The sequence below is a fragment of the Bufo gargarizans genome, chromosome 3, assembly GCF_014858855.1.
Source record: "Bufo gargarizans isolate SCDJY-AF-19 chromosome 3, ASM1485885v1, whole genome shotgun sequence".
Taxonomy (NCBI): domain Eukaryota; kingdom Metazoa; phylum Chordata; class Amphibia; order Anura; family Bufonidae; genus Bufo; species Bufo gargarizans.
The window spans coordinates 255473331-255493851 of NC_058082.1; the positions used below are offsets into that span (position 1 = coordinate 255473331).

The 20521-nt window shown below is 43.8% G+C and overlaps 1 protein-coding gene across 1 annotated transcript in view; it reads left to right on the forward strand.

Moving 5' to 3' along the window:
- The window catches only part of IFT57 (intraflagellar transport 57), a 54872-nt gene extending 36800 nt beyond the window's left edge, over window positions 1-18072 (forward strand). Inside the window, 2 exon segments of the mRNA XM_044285022.1 lie at window positions 8587-8653; window positions 16254-18072. Coding sequence (XP_044140957.1) covers window positions 8587-8653; window positions 16254-16432 — 246 coding nt within the window. The 3' untranslated portion in view covers window positions 16433-18072.
- The last annotated feature ends 2449 nt before the right edge of the window (window positions 18073-20521 follow it).

The window sequence follows — 20521 nt, forward strand, 5'->3', positions numbered from 1 at the left end:
TTTACAAGGGTGACCAGACTGCCTGAGTCCAACAAGGCACTCACATCTTTACCTTCCACCGTAATAACACACATTTGTTTCTCCCCCGCAGTATTTAGTAATGCTACACACGCAGGCTGGGCATACAGTGATAAACGGCGGTTTATATATGAGGCATCACATTGCATTGGTTCACCATACATTGGGCAATTGGCAACAACATGACCTGGCATTTGACATCTGAAACATTTTATTAAGTCCCTATTAAGTCTCTTATAGGCCACAGATCTCCCTGGCATGGCTTGCCAGCTTCTAGAGCCTGGGCCTCCAGTCTCTCCACTTGCACCCACAGATACATCGCTTCTGCCAGCCCCCTTTTCCCTTAGAACAGTCTTACCAGGTAGTCCCGGAGATCTCCGCTGCAGGGCTGGGGGGCGCTGCGGCAGACTCAGTAGCTCCTCTGCGGATGTGTACCTCTCCACCATCTCCACCATCTGGTCAGCATTCTTGGGGTCACCGTGGCTCACCCACTTGCGCAAGGTAACAGGGAGGGCCCTTAAGTACCGGTCCATCACAACCCGTTCCACCATCTGAGGGCCTGTCAGGAACTCCGGCTGCAACCACTTCTTGGTCAGGTGTATGAGGTCGTGCATTTGGGAACGTGGAGGTTTATCCATACTGTAGTCCCAGTTGTGCACACGCTGAGCACGGACCGAAAGAGTAACCCCAAGGCGTGTAAGGATCTCCTTTTTTAGCATAACATAGTCCATAGCATCCTGATTCTCCAGGTCAAAATATGCCTTTTGGGGTTCTCCTGAAAGGAAGGGGGCCAACAGTCCGGCCCACTGTGCCTTTGGCCAACCTTCTCGCTCGGCAGTCCTTTCGAAGGTGGTAAGGTAGGCCTCCACGTCATCTGCGGTTGTCATCTTTTGCAGAAAGTGACTAGCCCTTATGGCGGCATGAGGGGCCTCTGCCATCCCTGGGACCCGTCCAGCGACACTGGACAGTTGCTGCACCACAACTGCTAAGGTCTCCCGATCTTTTCTTTGCGCCTCTTGTGCAGCCTCCAGTTGGGCCGTCAGCCTGCGGCTGGTTTCCTCAAGCGCCTTTTGCTGTACTCGGGTAGCCTCCTGCTGCACTCGGGTAGCCTCCTGTTGAGATGCAACAGCTTGCAACATAGCTTTAACCACATCCTCCATTTTCCAAGAGGCAGAAAACAGTCTTTGGTGCACCGCACAAAAATGGACTCTGTCCCTTTAAATGTTCAGTTTTTTGTTTTTTTTTTCTCCTTATGCCAGAATTTGGTGTGCCCGCATCCTCCACCACAGGTAAGGGATTAGGTAGCGGGGCTGTCGTCTCCTGGGTAGACAGGCACAGTTTAGCAGGCACACCGAAGAAGTTACAGTCCACACGGCAGGAACTTCGTTTAACTGACCTCAGCCAGTTTTATTGTCAGGTTGAGGTACAGAACATAAAACATAGCAAACAAAAATCCTAAGCCTGTCCGGCTCTAACTATACAGCATGAACCCTCCCTGACCAAGTGCCGGCCTAATACCAAGCACCCAAACAAAATAGCAAAGTCCGTACCTCTTGAAGTGCTCTCACAGGCTCCATGCAGGTAACCTGTTCCCAGGCTGAGCGAGCTGTGTCTGCATTCTCAGCCTTATATCAGGCCAGCACACCTGAGGAGTAATTACCTGACAGCCCAAAAGCCGGACTGTCCGGATGGAGTGGGGCCCACCCTTCTCTCCCCACTCCAGCAACACAGGCCCTAAGAACAGGTTTTATGCAAACCCCGAATTGCACAGACCTCTCCTGAACATTTCCCTGGTTGCTTTTAAATGACAGAAGTGAGAAATCTTGGGCACACATAGACCCCATCCACTACTTCTCCAGACACTCTGTCACAATATATATATATAAAAAAACATCCATTTGCCAATAATATATATGTGGGAGCGTAGTCAGTTCTACTGATGTGATCATGGGGCCAAATTAAGGGTTAAGTCGAGTGGCTCAGGAAAGAAGGGAGGTCTGTTCTCCATAAAATGACCTTCAATTTAGTTTCAACATGCGTGTATATATACCAATGGCATATCATAATGGCTTTAGGCCAAAAAGGAATGAAATTATTACAAAGGTTCTCATAGAAGTAAAGACAAAGTAATATGATTGTAAGAGCTTTGTCGCACTCTGTGCAGATATTGCTGTGCAAAGGGTTCCCACCCCAGTTTACAATTCATTAAAAATCCCAGCAGATTTCCTCAATTGGAATGCTTTTACCACAATGTATATATGCATATTTATTGTGAAGGACATCATACCTATTCCATTTTGTTCCTGTCTCCCCCTCCTTCTTTCTCATACTCAATTATTCTCATGCTGAAGTTTGCATTTTGACATTATGGTTAGATCAGAATGTTCTAAACTCAAGGCAGAATACTTTGTCTTTACTGTTAATTAAAAATCACAGCTGATGATCTTCAATTGGAATGCTTTTATTTGCCGAGTACATTAGGTAGACATGTGGCAGTTTGTGTAGGCCTTCGTCAGACACTATGTCACATATATACTCTTCCTTCAAGATGCTATATGCACCATTCTACTAGGTGTGAACACCCTCTCTATCCTGGCTACCGACTGCGGCATAGTGTCTGACGAAGGCCTACCCGCCGAAAACGTTACCACGAACTGCCACGTGTCTACCTAATGTACTCAGCAAATAAAAGCATTCCAATTGAAGATCATCTGCTGTGATTTTTAATTAACAGTAAAGACAAAGTACTCAGCCTTGAGTTTAGAACATTCTGATCTAACCATAATGTCAAAATGCAAACTTCAGCATGAGAATAATTGAGTATGAGAAAGAAGGAGGGGGAGACAGGAACAAAATGGAATAGGTATGATGTCCTTCACAATAAATATGCATATATACAGTGTGGTATCAGCAGGTTGTAAATGCAGAGCTCAATGTAGTCATTGCAGCACTGCTATTTATGTTGGCGTATCCCTTAATCCGGTCTGGCGTATAATGAAAACGGGGGCTGTGTTAAAGAGCACCTGTCACCACTCCTGACATGCCTGTTTTAATAGCTTCATGCATTCCCCGTGTAGTAACAATTCGGGAGCAGCTATTCTTATGACTCTATGTTGTGCCATTCCTGTATTATTTCAGCTAGAAGTTATGAATGCGTTGCTAGCAGTCTGCAGTAAGGGTACAGAGGGGTGGTAACCAGTTGGGGGCGTGTACCTGCACAGACTGACTCTATCCAATCAGTGCTGCCATGGTCAGACTGTGCAGGGACACCCCCATCTTGTTACCTCCCCTCTGTACCCTTACTGCAGACTGCTGGCAATTCATTAATAACTTCTAGTAGAAATAATAAAGGAATGACACCACATACAGATATAAGAATAGATGCTCCAGAATTGTTATTACATGGGGAATGCATGAAGCTATTAAACCGGCATGTCAGGAGAGGTGACAGGTCCTCTTTAAGGTGGCCATACACATATCTAAAGATAGAAGAACTTTTGATGTTTGAACAGTCAATCATCTGGGGAACAACCATTTCACACGCACAGCCGTACACATTTTAGTCCATATTGGGTGTTACAGTTGTGTAAACTGCCCATACTTATCCAGTGAAAGCAGGCGATGGACCAAACATCTTTCTGGGAACTTTTGTTCAAAAACAAAAAAAGATCTTTCATTGACAAATGATTATTATTTCAATGAAAGATCTTTTGGGCAAAAAAAACGGCTGATTTATTTTTTCAAACGGTAATGGTCAAAGATCTTATGTTGTTACATTTCAGCTCTAATAAGTCTGGTTACTTAAAGGATAACTGTCACACTTAGACCCCAATTTCAATTTTCATATATGTAGTTACTAATAACATGATATTCCAGCATCAGTTACTATTAGACTGACTCACCCCTATATTTAATAAGATTCAGCCCTTAGCAACCAGTCTGCATAAAACTGCAATTTCACTATTCAGTTAAGATGGCCGCCACTGCCCTCACCCTGAGGCTAATCCCGCCTGCCCTCACTAGCCAGTAACAATAGCCCCCCAAAAGTGTCAGTAACCAGAGCCCTCCCCCTAAAGGGTTAATCTCCTGCAGCACAAAGGGGTCCTCTTACCACATGTTGCTTTCATTTATACACTGAGCAGACAGCAGATCTCCCTTCCCTGGTCTGCGCTGCTCCAACTCTACTTCTCCAGCTCTGCTGAGTGAGGGAGCGTCTGCCAAGCGCAGGGACAGGGAGAAGTGCACACAGCCCAGGCACTGTTATCAGCTGCTGGGGAGGACCTGGCTTTAATCATTTACTTACAGTCCCTTACTGTCAGTAATGTGACCTTGCACGCAGTGTGCTTCTGCATCCTCCGTCCTTCAACAGAGAGACGGACCCTGCCTAGCAACACTATTTTAAGCACAGGTAAAAGTAGGCAGTACAGGGAACAAAACTGTGGAATTAAGGGGCAATTGAATACACAGTGAAAAGTTGAAATAGGGCCACCAAGGAGATATCAATCACCACAATCCAATACTCCCCAAAAAAATATATGACAGTTATACTTTAATGAAGGGGGTGATGTTCTTCTCCAAGTAAACCTTCAATAGTAAGAGGTATAAGAGCTTAAAGGATAACTGTCGTTTTTTTTTTTTGAGTATTGGATTGTGGTGATTAATATCTCCTTGGTGGCCCTATTTCAACTTTTCACTGTGTATTCAATTACCTCTTAATTCCACAGTTTTGGTCCCTGTACTGCCTACTTTTACCTCTGCTTAAAATAGGGTTGCTAGGCAGGGTCCGTCTGTGTTGAAGGGCGGAGGACGCAGAAGCACGCTGCATGCAAGGTCAGATTACTGACAGCCAGGGACTGTAAGTAAATGATTAAAGCCAGGTCCTCCCCAGCAGCTGATACCAGTGCCAGGGCTGTGTGCACTTCTCCCTGTCCCTGCGCTTGGCAGACGCTCCCTCACTCAGCAGAGCTGGAGAAGGCAGAGTTGAAGCAGCGCAGGCCAGGGAAGGGAGATCTGCCATCTGCTCAGTGTATAAATAAATGCAACATGTGGTAAGAGGACCCCTTTGTGCTGCAGGAGATTAACCCTTTAGGGGGAGGGCTCTGGTTACTGACACTTTTGGGGGGCTATTGTTACTGGCTAGTGAGGGCAGGCGGGATTAGCCTCAGGGTGAGGGCAGTGGCGGCCATCTTAACTGAATAGTGAGATTGCAGTTTTATGCAGACTGGTTGCTAAGGGCTGAATCTTATTAAATATGGGGTAAGTCAGTCTAATAGTAACTGATTCTGGAATATCATGTTATTAGTGACTACATATATGAAAATTGAAATTGGGGTCTAAATGTGACAGTTATCCTTTAAGACCTTCTAGATGGAGTTCATAATAAATGTCCATTAAATTACCTTATGTTGAATTATGATTAATTGGCATTACAGGACAACTCTGTCCTGCTCCAATTCTGATGGTATTTCGTCATTTTCCTTTTCTTCTATTGGTTTGGATGCACACAATGTACCCATGACAATGCTGTACCTGACAAAGCTGGGCACGTTGTCTTGCAGTTGTGACTGACATTCTGCTGCAAATGTTGGGCCTGTAATGTCAAGTAATTGTATCTAAGCACAGAAGTAAAGGTGTACATGTCAATTGCTCCTTCAAAGACTTAGGTCCTAACTGCATACCGTACTTCTTTTTACATTGAACTCAATAATGTGACTGGGTACACAGTAAGTCTCCATGCGCCCTCTAGTGGAGGCTGCAGGTAGCTGTTACATTCAAAGGGTTTTCTAAACCCTCGCTAATTTTTTAGTTTTCCTACTGCTCCACACTGTCAATGAAGTCCCCACTACACCGCAGTGGTCACTAACCATTTTACATAAATCACAGAACAAGGGGTAGAGGCAGCAGTCCAAATATCTTGCAAAAAGCTGTTCTCCTTTATTCCAGATGCAACATTTTGGCTGTTACAGGGCCAGATTTATCATGACTCTGACAGCTCACTCCACTTTCACATATGGCTAAAGTCAGTTTTAGCCAAGTCAGATTTATGAACGGCCCTTTAAGACTGTAATAAATGTGGTTTGACGGTAGCAGTTTATCCGTCAGTAAGCAGCTTTACAAAAGTCGCACATCTTTACGAAAAAGTCGCACATTTTTATGAAAAAGTTCCATGTTCTATTAAAAAGTCTCATAACATGAGCATTGTCCTCACTGGAGCGAAATTGCGACTGTTTGGCGACTTTTTAAATAGTCCCAATAGTAAATCTGTCTAGAGATTCATTTATATAAGACAGTGATGGCGAACCTATGGCACGGGTGCCAGAGGCGGCACTCGGAGCTCTCTCTGTGGGCACCCACGCCCTGGAAAAAGTCTATGGTTAGACTCTTCCTGCCATTCATCAGCGCAGGGCACACTTTGAAAGCACGGGCAGTGCATTGAATGTAGGCAAGCTATTATATCTAAATGATAAAGTACATGGAAGATATAATATACTGTATTGGACTGTAGTATTCAGGGTAAATTGCTGTGTTGGCACTTTGTGATAAATAAGTGGGTTTTGGGTTACAGTTTGGGCACTCGGTTTCTAAAAGGTTCACCATCACTGATATAAGAAAACACGCCCACTTTCATAGTGCAGAGCAGAAAAAAGTTGCAAATTTGTGCGCAGTTTTAGCGTTTGCGCATTTTTTGGGGACTTTTTCAGTCCATTATTCTGACCTGAGCTAATGATAAATCTGGCCCACAGTCTTTATCAAACTTGCTTCATAGAGGCTATGACAGCCGAAACGTTGCATCTGGAATAAAGGAGAACCACATTTTGAAAGATATTTGGAATGCTGCCTCCATCCCTTGTGTGGTTTTGGATTTCTCGTCTTTAGGGATGAGTTGGACCAAATCCCTTTAGGGGCACGCACCCTCACATTTTGAGCACTAGGAGTATAGTCCACTTTTTATTTTTTTATAAATTTTTTTACGTGACTGCTACAGCCAATTAGTAGCCTCAGTGGTCACGTGTTCATGAATGGCACACGACTGCTGAGGTCACCCACCAACCTGCAGCTGCCCGGATCAGAGATTACTTCAATCACGGCCATTTATCCACTGAGATGTCATGGTCAATAGCAACTGCAGCATAGAGGTTAGAGTCTAGACAAAGGGAAGGTGGTCCCTCTATCCCCGATTGAGTGCAATTACTATACCCCCCAGCCATTCTTTTGTTAAAGTTTTCTTTTTAAATAGCATTGCCGTGATTGTACAGACCCACAGAATTAGGTTATCATGTAATTTTTACCGCATAGTAAACGCCATGATAACGCCATTAGTTTCTGATGTTTTATATATTCACGTTTTTAAAAGCCATAATACCGAAACTCTATAATAATGCTGGATCTTCTTTTTTCACTCCATTCCACCCTCCCAAAATATGTTTGTTTCAAGGTTTTTTTGCAGTTTCTCAGTACATTACATTTGGTATGAAATGGGGCCATTAAAAAATACTACTTGTACTTTAAGAAAACAAGCAAAAAATAAAAAGGAAAAACCGCTGACCCCCACATTGGTTTGGTGCTGTTAATAACAAATTTAAAACACATCAAACTAAATGAAAGTCTGTGTACAGATGTAGCAGGGTTAGCACTCAAGCTCTTAAGGCATTTGGTGCGGATCCGTCATGGATCTGCACAGACTGATCCGTTCAGAAAACACAAACATCTGCATCCGTTCAGAACAGATCCGTTTGTATTATCTTTACATAGCCACGATGGATCCGTCTTGAACACCATTGAAAATCAATAGAGGACGGATCCGTATTCTATTGTGCCAGATTGTGTCAGTGAAAACGGATCCGTCCTGACACACAATGTAAGTCAATGGGGACGTCACTGACACAATCTGGCACGAAAACGGATCTGTCCTCCATTGACTTTCAATGGTGTTCAAGATGCATTTCATACCAAATGTAATGTACTGAGAAACTGCAAAAAAAAACTTGAAACAAACATATTTTGTGAGGGTGGAATGGAGTGAAAAAAGAATGTTCCGTTTGGCTCAGTTTCATCAGACGGACACCAAAACGCTGCAAGCAGAGTTTTGGTGTCCGCCTTCAAAGCGGAAAGGAGACGGAACTAATTGCAAAGCTGATGCATTCTGAGCGGATCCCTTTCCATTCAGAATACATTAGAATGCGAACTGATCCGTTTTGGACCGCTTGTGAGAGCCCTGAACTGATCTCACTAACGGAAAGCCAAAACGCCAGTGTGAGAGTAGCCTTACTCAAATTTCTTAACTCATTGCGTTATCTTGAGAAAAAATCCATTGAAAAGCAATTGAAGGTGTTTGCTTCGCGCATTTAGTTTAGATAACACGTCTGATAAATCGTGAGTGTTAACTCTACTACATCTGTATGTAGTAACTCACATGAAGCATCTTATGAAGTACATCCTGTTGGAGGAACCCTTTCTCTGTTGTAATACATTCAGTGGCACATGGCCCTGGCTCAATGAATATTTATTGTATTATCTGGGATAAATATATAGAAATAAAAAATGTTAATTCAAGTTATTTATTTTAAGCTAAATGAAGAATTAGAGAAGGTAAAGCAGGAAATTGAAGAAAAGGGAAGCAGCATTTCAGATGGTGGTAAGTATGAAGGAAGGAACGTGATTGAATCTGATCCGCTTCCCATTTTATTGTGATTGTCATTTCAATGTGGTACATTCACACGAACGTAAGCCGCCAAAACTGCGGTTCGCAATGCACAGGAACTGGCTGTTCGAATCCCATCTTGCGGCGCAGACCCATTGACTTGAATAGGTCCACGATCAGCAATATGCAGCAAACTATAGGACATGTCCTTTCTTTTGCAGTGCAAAGGCAGCGACCCAAAAAGCCCTCCATTCCGCACCGCGCCGAAACTTGAGAACTGCACACCCATTCAAGTCAATGGGTTGTTTGCAGTCCACAATACGGGCATGGACCGCCTACGGTCGTGTGAATGTACCCTTAGTATAATTCAGGAGGGCGACTGAGGGCTCCACTTGGGGTCAGAGATGGAGGCATGACTTATATTATAAGGTTAGTTGTCCATGTAAAAGTATGTTCACACATTCAGGATTTGATTTAGGATTTATGTGCCTATATCTTCATCAAATCCATTGGCTGGCTCCAATGACATTGGAGGCTGATCTTCATTTGGATCCGTTGGCGCATGCTTGACAAAATGTAAGTTTCAGCCTCCGATTTTTGCTGTGGCTTCTCGAAGATACCCTATGATGGCTAGCCATGGCTTCCAGCTGGTAAGAAGGTCCTTTATTGATAACCATGTCTGCTATTGCTCTTATGCTGAACTCCAGGACGTCTAAAATGGGTCGTTCCCCAGACGTGGCCAAGAAAATGCTCTGTTCTAGTCTGCTTCAGTGCACTGATATACTGGAGTTCAGAGTTGTACACGTTGGTGCCCGCAGCTTTGTATCACGTGTTCTCTCGCTAAACCAGTTCTACTTTACACCAGTTTGATCATCTCCCCCTTGTCGTCTCACGCCTGTGCTGTGTCTCTATCTAATTAGTATAATTATAAAAAGAGTGATTCCTCGAAAATCGGGCAATGTAGAAACATAATAAAAGCAGCTTTTTAATCAGCATGATTAACCCTATGAGGAGTTATGTCTGGTTTCATAGGGTTGATCATGCTGACAGATGCTTTTTCAGTTACACAATAATTGCAGGGTTCAGAAGCTTCCAAATTCACATGAATTGTTTTATAGCTGTGTACATTTAAGGGACACCCAACCTCTTATGTACGTTTTCTGTGCAGCCGAATGCAATCTGTCATTACTGGCGTATTCTACAGTAGGATTACTGACACAGCCCCACAATCACCGTATCGCTCATATGACGCTATGTTTCTGTCTGAAGGTGTTGGCATCCTGGGCCGTGTTGTGTTTGTGAATGTCATATGAATAACCTAGTAAACAGTGGACTCGGATTACAGAGGATCTATCAGTATGCCTTGCAAGTCTCTTTTAGTAATTGGTTGCATTTCTTCATACACTAACAATGCTGGAAATCCACTTCTTGGAATTGACAAGGAGAAGTGTTACCCTTCTCCTTGTCAATGTCCCTACACACGTTGACACTAATAAATCATCTGACAGTGTCAGATTGTGTACACACATTGTGGTAACACCCAGTTTTCGATTATTTTTCATACAGTACATTTTCAAGAGGGATAACAGAGGGAGACCACAATACAGATTTTTTTTAGATAAGGCCAATTAAAAATGTTCTTAAAGGGAATGTCACCACCAACTAGTGGAGAAGAGCTGAAAGGACACGGCCTATTTTTATTGTTTTCATTTTAGATTTTACTTCCCCACCTTCCAAGAGCCATAATTTTTTTTGTTTTGTTTTGTTTTCTGTTAACATAGCTATATAGAGTGTTATAGAAATTAATGGAGAAGTAACTCACTTCCTGTCCTTTGTCAGTTGGAGATCAGAGTGTTGGTCACATGACACAGCTGAGAATCGGAAGGGAGGGGATAACTTACAAATACTCACAAAAATTACCTTCACTGCAGTTTACATGATGTAATTTTCTTAACAGGTCAGAGAATAAACATTTTTAAATAATGAAAATAATATTAAACAAGATACACTCCTTTATAAGGGGTTTTTCCAGTTTGCATCAGTATCCTTTAAAATAATAATTTATGGAGGTAGCTGTAATTTTGTTATGTATTTCTTGGGAAGATTTACATGCAGTAAGCAACTTCATGAGCTTATCTGTTAAAACCTATAGTAATTTTGGAAACTCCCCTTAAGGGTTGTTTTTTGCAGGGCAAGTTGTGAATCACGGGCTCAGAGCGTGACCATGTGCGAACTCTACACGCGGCACCACAACCTGGTGTGTGTAAGAGTTAAGTGTGGAATCACTTTCAGATAAATAATTCTATATCACCTTGTGATAACATGTACTGTACACAACAGCAGTGCCCGCATGATCACCTGTACAGGAGGACAGCTGTAAATGACAGACCTTTAAATGCCAGGATCTGAGATACCAAATGTGGAACTCTGGCTGTGACATTGTAAATGGCAGGAACAGAGTTTAAAAAAAGTTAGAATGCACAAAATATTTGAAAAACAAACTTTATTGAATAAATTATGCAGAAGAGTTATTCATATAGATATTTTGTTTCCCAGCAGATACTAAACATTATTTATGATCTGTGGCGAAACCAACCTCGCCACTGGGTTTTGGAGAGGGCTGTTTAAAAGCCTCTTGCCTCAGGATTATGGCCCATAGTAACTTTAAAGGAGAAAACAGACCGGCCGCACAGCTTAAATCTGTCTGTAGAATTGTATTTTATGTTATTATGCGTTCGGTTAAATTGTATGTTATGTGAGGGCACCCAGATAGCTAATATTATTGTATTTGTGTATTCTGAGTGCCATTCACCTAATGATATGCACTCAGACTTGAGCTATCTGGGGATATGTTAAATGTCTGTGTTTGCTGTGGGGGTGTGCCATTGTGTGTTTGGGTGGTGATTCCTGTCCTGTTGTCTCCACATGTGTATTGGTGATCTCCCCTTTGTCCTGAGACATAATTGGATTGTCTTCGGTCGTCTCCGGGACAGAGGGGAGGAAACCATGATGCATTGTGGGGATATGTTGTATCTGCAACAAACTGTAATAAAAACCAGGCTGGGTGTGCCAGCACTTCAGATCACTGCTGACCCTCAAGACGGAGCCTTGTCTCGTTATTGGGGGGATTCCCTGTATGCTGTTGGAGACTGATTGCCAGGAGTGTAAGCTGATTGGATGCTTTTCCTGTTCATCTGCTGGCAGCTACTTGTGAGGTTCCAGTTTGGAGTGCTATTTTGTATCCAGTTCGGGAGGTTGGTGTTCTGCAGTAGCTGTGCCTGTCTCTCGGGAAAGGGGCATATCGCCTGAACGGATCTTAACCCCTTGTCTGCCGAAACGGTGCCGTTACATTGGTGGCAAGCAGCGGGATCGTTCCTACAGCCAGAAGGACAGCTACAGGAGACACCATTTCTTTGGATTCTACAATTTAAGGGCAACGCATGTCCCAGTACAGCGACCCTAAAAGCACCAGGATGGAACCAGCAGTGTTATATGAGGAGGAGGACCTGGATGGCCGGGATGCATTAAGGAAAGGCATCTGGTACCAGGCCCTGGATAATGTACAATACCAGCGAGGTGAGAGTCTCCCCAGTGAAGAGCAGCGGTTGCAGAAGCAAGTGGCCCTGCGGATGTCCTTCCTGGGAGAGCAGCCCCTGGAGGAATGGGTGATAGAACTACAGCACCGGGTATGGCAGGAGCTATGGCTGGAGGATGCCTACCAGGCGCTTTGGTGGTATGTGGCACAGTTTATACCCTGGACAGCTGAGCATGACAAGCCAGAGGGAGAGGAGTTTGATGGTCCTGGCTTGTTATGGGAGTCCTTTGCAGAGCCTGACTTCGGGAGCCCTGCACAGTCCAGACTTCAGGACATTTTCTATGAGAGGGAGGCTAGGCATGAGTGGGATGACCCCCATGAGGTAGAGAAAGACCTGGCTCACCTAGCAACCCTGGAGTGGGAACTGGAGCAGGACTACCGAGATCTCTTCCACTCCATTGAGAAGGCTCAGCAGGACGGTAAGGTGACAGACCCAGATCCAGAGCCATTCAGCTGGGCAGATATTGTAGAGTGTTACTGGGAAGGACCCCAGGTGGCCGGTAGAGATGGGACCGAGGTCTCTCCGCCGGTCCTGCAGGGAATTGGGAGCCTAGTCTCCATTCCCCAGCGGCAGTGTGAAGTGCAGGGAGGGGAGAGCAGCGGCCTCCCTCCCCAGCGGCAGGCTGAGTTGCAGGGGGCAGAGGTAGTTGTTCCTGCCCCCCAGCAGCAGCATGATTTTTTGGGAATTGGGAGCCGAGTCTCCATTCCCCAGCGGCAGACGGAGTTACAGGGGGCAGAGACAGTCGGTCCTGTCCCCCAGCGGCAGAGTGTCCTACAGGGAATAGAGAGCCCAGTCTCCTTTCCCCAGCAGCAGGACACTGTATTGGGAGCGGAGGCGGTCGGTCGCCCTCCCCAGCGGCTGGAAGTATGTATGGGAGAGGAGCTTGTTACCCCCCCTTCCCAGCGGCAGATTAACGCACCAGGGGGAGACAGTAAGCCCCACAGCTGTGCAGATGGGACCGTGGTCTCTGCACTTACAGCACAGGGGGTAGGGACAGTTGTTCCTGTCCCCCAGCAACAGGGCAGTTTAGCCAAAGGGGAGACAGTCGGTTTCTCCCTCCAACAACCAGACTCCAACCAGGCTTCTTCCGTGGTAGTGATGGCACCAGGGCAGAGTCCCGCTGATCCCTGCCCACAAAGCAACCTCCACTCCAAGCCAGGGAGCAACTCAGAGACCGGGAGTACCAGCTACCAATATAACCTTGGTGGATTCACTGGACAGAGACAGCCTACTAAATTCAACAGGTCCAGTATTGGGTTGTGGGTGGGCTGCCAGACTAACTCAGGTACCGACCGGCGTGAGGTCAGGTATCTGGTTAGTCTTCCCTGGGGGGGGGGGATGTGTGGCGAAACCAACCTCGCCACTGGGTTTTGGAGAGGGCTGTTTAAAAGCCTCTTGCCTCAGGATTATGGCCCATAGTAACTTTAAAGGAGAAAACAGACCGGCCGCACAGCTTAAATCTGTCTGTAGAATTGTATTTTATGTTATTATGCGTTCGGTTAAATTGTATGTTATGTGAGGGCACCCAGATAGCTAATATTATTGTATTTGTGTATTCTGAGTGCCATTCACCTAATGATATGCACTCAGACTTGAGCTATCTGGGGATATGTTAAATGTCTGTGTTTGCTGTGGGGGTGTGCCATTGTGTGTTTGGGTGGTGATTCCTGTCCTGTTGTCTCCACATGTGTATTGGTGATCTCCCCTTTGTCCTGAGACATAATTGGATTGTCTTCGGTCGTCTCCGGGACAGAGGGGAGGAAACCATGATGCATTGTGGGGATATGTTGTATCTGCAACAAACTGTAATAAAAACCAGGCTGGGTGTGCCAGCACTTCAGATCACTGCTGACCCTCAAGACGGAGCCTTGTCTCGTTATTGGGGGGATTCCCTGTATGCTGTTGGAGACTGATTGCCAGGAGTGTAAGCCGACTGAATGCTTTTCCTGTTCGCCTGCTGACAGCTATTTGCGAGGTTCCAGTTTGGAGTGCTATTTTGTATCCAGTTCGGGAGGTTGGTGTTCTGCAGTAGCTGTGCCTGTCTCTCGGAAAGGGGCATATCGCCTAAACGGATTTTAACCCCTTGTCTGCTGAAACGGTGCCGTTACATGATCTATGTACATATTTATTTTAAAATAGCACTCCCACAAAATTTGTATTGTCTGACCTGTTAGAAAGGTACATGATGTACATTTTAACAAAGGTAATTTTCTTACCAGTGACTGTATTTGTGAGTTATAACCTCTCTTCTGACTGTCCAAATAACACAGCATTTGGTGTGTGGACAGGAAACCTATTTCTCTATATATTCCTATGGGAGCCTCAATGTCAGTATTATAGAAATGAATGGAAAAGTAACTCACTTCCTGTCCTTTGTCAGTTGGAGATCAGAGTGTTGGTCACATGACACAGCTGAGAATCGGAAGAGAGGGGATAACTTACAAATACTCACAAAATTACTTTCACTACAGTTAACATCATGTAAGTTTCTTAACAGGTCAGAGAATAAAGATTTTTAAATGATGAAAATAATATCAAACAAGATACACTCCTTTATAAGGGTTTTTTCCAGTTTGCATCAGTATCCTTTAAAATAATAATTTATGAAGGTAGCTGTAATTTTGTATTTCCTGGGGAAGATGTACATCTGGTAAGCAACTTCATGAGCATATCTGTTAAAACCCATAGTAATCTTGGAAACTCCCCTTTAAGGTGTTTGGTGAATGGTGTTTAAAAAATGTTTTTTTCCTTTGCATGTTTCCAATCTTAAAAATGTATATAAATAAAAATGTAATTTACATACCTCTAAATGAAGTCTAAAAAGTGCAATCTGTTCTACAGTTTATAGGGACCCCACGGTATGATAAGCCATCACTTAGTAAGGACAGCACCTTTGAAAAAAGCACTCCATATATTACTAACTCACCACCAGTATAGTAGCAGTCTAATTTGTTACACCCTAGCTTATTTGCATCCATACTTTTTGAACCTTTTCATTATGGGAACCAAGTCAAGTGACCTGACTGCTTGTTCTAATGTGTATACAGGAACTTAGTTTCCCCCCAGTGGCGGACTTCCTGTGAACTGTAGGATGACAGTACGATCAAATCCCTCCTGGCACAAAATTCTGCCTTACACATATGGCTAGCGTGCCCACTTGTTGTTCCATTTTGGAGGGATGTCTCAGCAGCCATCAATCATATCTGTTCTACTATCAACTCTCTTACCCCTTCACTAGTGCTGCTTAACCTACCAAGTGACTCATACCCTCTTTCTAAATCATATTTACCCACTCTATTGCTTATGGCAGCCAAGTTACTGATACCCTTACACTGGCTGAGTGACCAACCACCTTCACTTGAGGAGTGGATTGTCAAAGTGCAGGAAATGTATAGACTAGAACAGGGATCAGCAACCTTCGGCACTCCAATTGTGGTGAAACTACAACTCCCAGCATGCACAGCTCCTTGGCTGTTCTCAGGACTCCCAGAGAAGTGAATGGAGCATCCTGGGAGTCGTAGTTTGACAACAACTGGAGTGCCGGAGGTTGCTGATCCCTGGACTAGAAGAAGACCTCTCTAGCTGGGAATCATTCTCACACGATAATAGGGCATACAAATTTAGTGAACTTCCTCCGTGGCCCTTACTCTACTTAATACATATATGCTGTCTTTGACAAGTTTCAAACCTTCCAGCCATTGTCTCTTTACAAATAGGGGAGGCAATATATGCAACTTTATCTTAGGCTATGTTTAGTGGAATTGCTTCTTAATGTGCCATTTTATGGGCAATGCCTTTGTGAGTAGCTGAATGTCGTCATGACCTGTTGGCACTGTTGCATATACTATTATTATGACTGTACTGTACAAATCTCTCTCTCTGCAATTGTTTTATGTTAAAAGCAAAAAACAAAAAACTCCTAGTAGCTCTCAGCGCAGCATAAAGTCTTGCCTTGATTATTTTGAATGCATTAATAATCAGTATTTTCCCCTTTACAGCCCCCCTTGTGAAGATGAAGCAAGCCTTAACCAAGCTGAAGCAGGAGAACGTACAAATGGACATTAGGATCGGTGTTGTGGAGCACGCGCTGCTGCAGTCAAAGCTGAAAGAAAAGTCAAACATGACGCGAGACATGCACGCTGCAGTTATTCCAGAATCTTCCATCGGAGATTATTAATTATCAGACTTTATTATACTATAAATAAACATAATGAAAAATAAAAATCTAGTAAATTAACGGCACCCATAACCTCTAGGAAACAAGCGCTGGACCACAGAATAAAAAAAACATATCCTCTTTATTTTTTATAGATGAACCAATGCAAAGAGACTGGGTGAGGAAAAAAAATGGGTAATCACATACATGTCTGTGAAAAGAAATAGTTTGCATATAAACATACAACGCAAAACAGTCGAATGTCCCAAAATGTATAGGGAAATAGACGAGGGAATAAAAGTGCAAGCGCAGAGAGAATCTACCAGAGCTCACCCGCCACACTCGTCCACCGTTCTATAAATGTACATGTAAAATCCTTCATTATGCAGTACAGGGTTCATGTACTTCTGTGGGAGAATTATTATGGCTCAATAAAAAACAGAAATGCCGAGGTCTAAGTGTCTACATGTCTTCACAGAACAGCGCCAGCAAAGCAATGACCCAGCATCAGAAGGAATATCTATCTGTAGCCACCTTCCCACTTGGCACTGGCTCTGCCCTACTGTACTCGGTTTTGGTGAGAGGCAGTTTATTTTCCCCCGTGGATATGCTACCTCCTCAATGAAGCTAGTAGCAGCTAGTCATCAGTATGGTCATGTGACTTCATTGTGCAGACAGGCCGATCGATATTTAGATAGACACATATTAGATTAGATAAACCAAAAGATAATTTAATAGATATGAGATTAGGTAGACAGAGCAATAGATAAGTAGATATGAGATTAGTCTAATGTCATACCTAATTATTGCTCTTACTAATCTTATATCTATCTAATTATCTAATCTTATCAGTCTGTCTAATGTCATCTAATTGCCTACTGGTCTGTGTGTCTGTCTATTTATCTGTCGGCCTATGTAATCTTTTGTAGATACTGTTTTGCTTTCTCTTTTTGATGAAAAATGTGTATTTTACAAAATGTATTTATTCTTCGTTTGGTGTAATCATTGCATTTTGCATATTATTTTGTAAGTGTTGTTAATAAATCTATTTTAAATAATAATTCACACATCTTAGAACCATAAGTGGATATTGGTGGGCAATCCCGTAATTGTCAGGTTTTGTATTAAAAAAAAAAAAACATATGCACTAGAAAGGTTAGAAGGGTGTTTTTTCTATTTGTTTTTATTTTCCTGAGCTTTAGGGCCTCATTCACACATATGTGGACAATGGTCTGTCAAAACCCGTCCTGATTAGTGCACAGCGTCATTGGTTGCTATGACGCCGTGCGCTTCGTGCCGCTGCTGTACAGTAATACATTCGTATAGATCATATGAGTGTATTACTGTACAACAGGGGTGGCATGAAGCGCACAGCGTCATAGCAACCAATGACGCTGTGCGCCTGTGCACTCGGCAGGACGGATTTTTATGAATGAGGCCTTAGCCAGTACTGAGGTCTGCCCATAAGTATAGCAAGCTTTCTTCATTTCCGGAGCTCACTTGATTCAATAGGGAGAACGTTGACAAAACCTTTATATCCAAGTGAGAAGTTGGCAGCTTTTCTGACATTTCCATTTCCAAATACCATCTTCATTTATGAGATGGGCCTGTCCAGCTTGGTCTGCCCAGAGGCATATGCACTGATTTCACGGCAATCTAACTGTGAAAAAAGGAGGAGATTCGGAGGACGCAGGCGGTTCCTTCACAGGCTAGTACAGCCCCTTGGGCACCTTACAAGGCTCATTTACATATCTATAAAAATCATTTTTTAATCTAAGTAAAAGGACACAGCCCTATAGGACAGGTATATTGCGGACATGCTAGCGGCGATCTAGCCGTGCATGTCTGCATCTCTATAACCTAAAACGAGGTGACAGAATCCCTTTAAGTGATGTGCTGGGTGTTGATAGATATAGGATCGTGTCATCTGCGTATAGCCCAATACGCGCCTCCTCCCCCAGTTTCACCCTAGTTAAGTTATTGCTATTTCTTACTCTAATTGCCAGTGTCTCAATCGCAAGGGCAAACAGGAGCGGTGATGACGGGCATCCCTGTCTAGTGCCCCTGTGAAAATGGAATGTTTCTGAGAGCTCCCCGTTTATTAATAATCTGCTCACCCGGTTGCTATATAGGAGAGTGATCCATTTAAGAAATTGTGGGCCAAAGCCATACCTCCTTAGGCGTTAAAACAAGACCCATTCTATGGAGTCGAAGGCCTTGGCTGCATCCAGTGAAGCCAGTACCCAATTGTGTGACTACTTGAACTCTTAATATTTTCTGTAGTAGACTTCCCCGGCATGAAGCCTGTCTGATCCTGGTGCACCAATGACAGGGTTACCTGGTTTAATCGTGTGGCCAATACCCTAGTTCCTTCTATCTGGTTTAAGTAATAAGATAATGGTTGCTTCCATGAATGACTCCGGCAAATGTCCTGTTTCCTGGGCTGCATGTAAAGTGAGCAGTAATTGCGTGGCTAGTTCCTTTGCATATTTGGCATATACTTCCTTAGGAAGCCCATCAGGCCCAGGTGACTTCCCATTATTGAGATCCAATATGACTTGCGTTATTTCTTCTAGGCTACTTGGTTGGTATAAGGGTCCATTCACACATCCGTAAGTGTTTTGCGGATCCGCAAAACACGGACACCTGCAATGTGCGATCCACAATTTGCGGGACGCCCATCACAGACACTATAATAGAAAATGCCTTTTCTGGTCCGCAATTGCGGACAAGAATAGGGCATGTTTTATTTTTTCCAGGAATGGAATTGCGGATCCCGAAAAAACGGATCCCGAAAAAACAGATGCGGATCCCGGAAATGCGGATTCGCATCTGTTTCAGCCCTATTGAAAGTGAATGGGTCCGCAAATTGCGGAACGAATGCGGACCCAAATTACGGACGTTTGAATGGACCCTTAGTGCGTACTTTGTGCTGCGGTGAGCTTGGGGAAAGGTATGCTCTCCAAATATGCGCCTATCTCTGATTCTATATAGCTCTCGGTAGAATTGTGTAAAGGTCTGAAGGATTGTTTGTCGTGTGTTAAGTGTCTGACCTACAGAGTCCCTTATCGATAGTATTGTTAAGGAGGGTGAGTTGTGACGGATCAGTTGGGCCAAAAGTTTAGCTGATTGATTCCTTAGTTCAAATGCTGTCTGTTTCAAGAAAAATAATTTCCTATCAGCTTTGTCCTTAAGTATCATAAGATACTTCCTGACCGCTTGAAGCCAAGAAGTTCTGGTAAAGTCAGTCGGGTGCTGGATATATTGTTGTTTTAATGTGCTACATTGAGACTCCATTTCTGCTTCTAACCGTTTAGTGTCTTTTTTAATGTGGGATATGCTAGAATGCAGGGACCAGCGAAGGAATGCTTTTAACGTGTCCCATACCAGTGCTAAGTTGGTCTCTTCCGCATGGAGCTCCAAGAATTTGTTCCGTCTGCTGAACCCAGTGAGTTCAACCAGAACCGGTGTATATTCATTCTGTACATTACTGAGGTAGTGCCTCGTGTTATAACCCCCAGCATTGGCGAGTGGTCCGATATACCGCTAGATAGATATCGTATAGTCCTGAGGCTCAACATAGTCAATCCATTACCTAGCACGTAGTCTATTCGGGTTAGGGAATTGTGACTACTGTTATGGCAGGAGTTTACCCTATCTCTGGGGTGCCTAGCTCTCCACAGATCAAACCATCTAAACTCAGGTTCCCTTTAACAGGTTCCCAACTGTCACCGGGATTTTGTGTATAGAGCTGAGGACATGGGTTGCTAGATGGCCGCTAGCATTTCTTCAATACCCAGTCCCCATAGCTCTGTCTGCTTTCATTGTGTAAAAAAAAAAACATTTGATGCATATGCAAATTAACCTGAGATAAGTCCTGTCCCTGAGATGAGTCCTGTCCCTGAGATGAGTCCTGTATGTGAGATGAGTCAGCGACAGGACTTATCTCGGATTAATTTGCATATGTATCAAATCGCTTTTTTTTTACACAATAAAAGCACACAGAGCTATGGGGACTGGGTATTGCGGATGTGCTAGCAGCCATCTAGCAACCCATGTCCTCAGCTCTGTACACAAAATCCCGGTGACAGGTTCCCTTTAAGTCTTGAA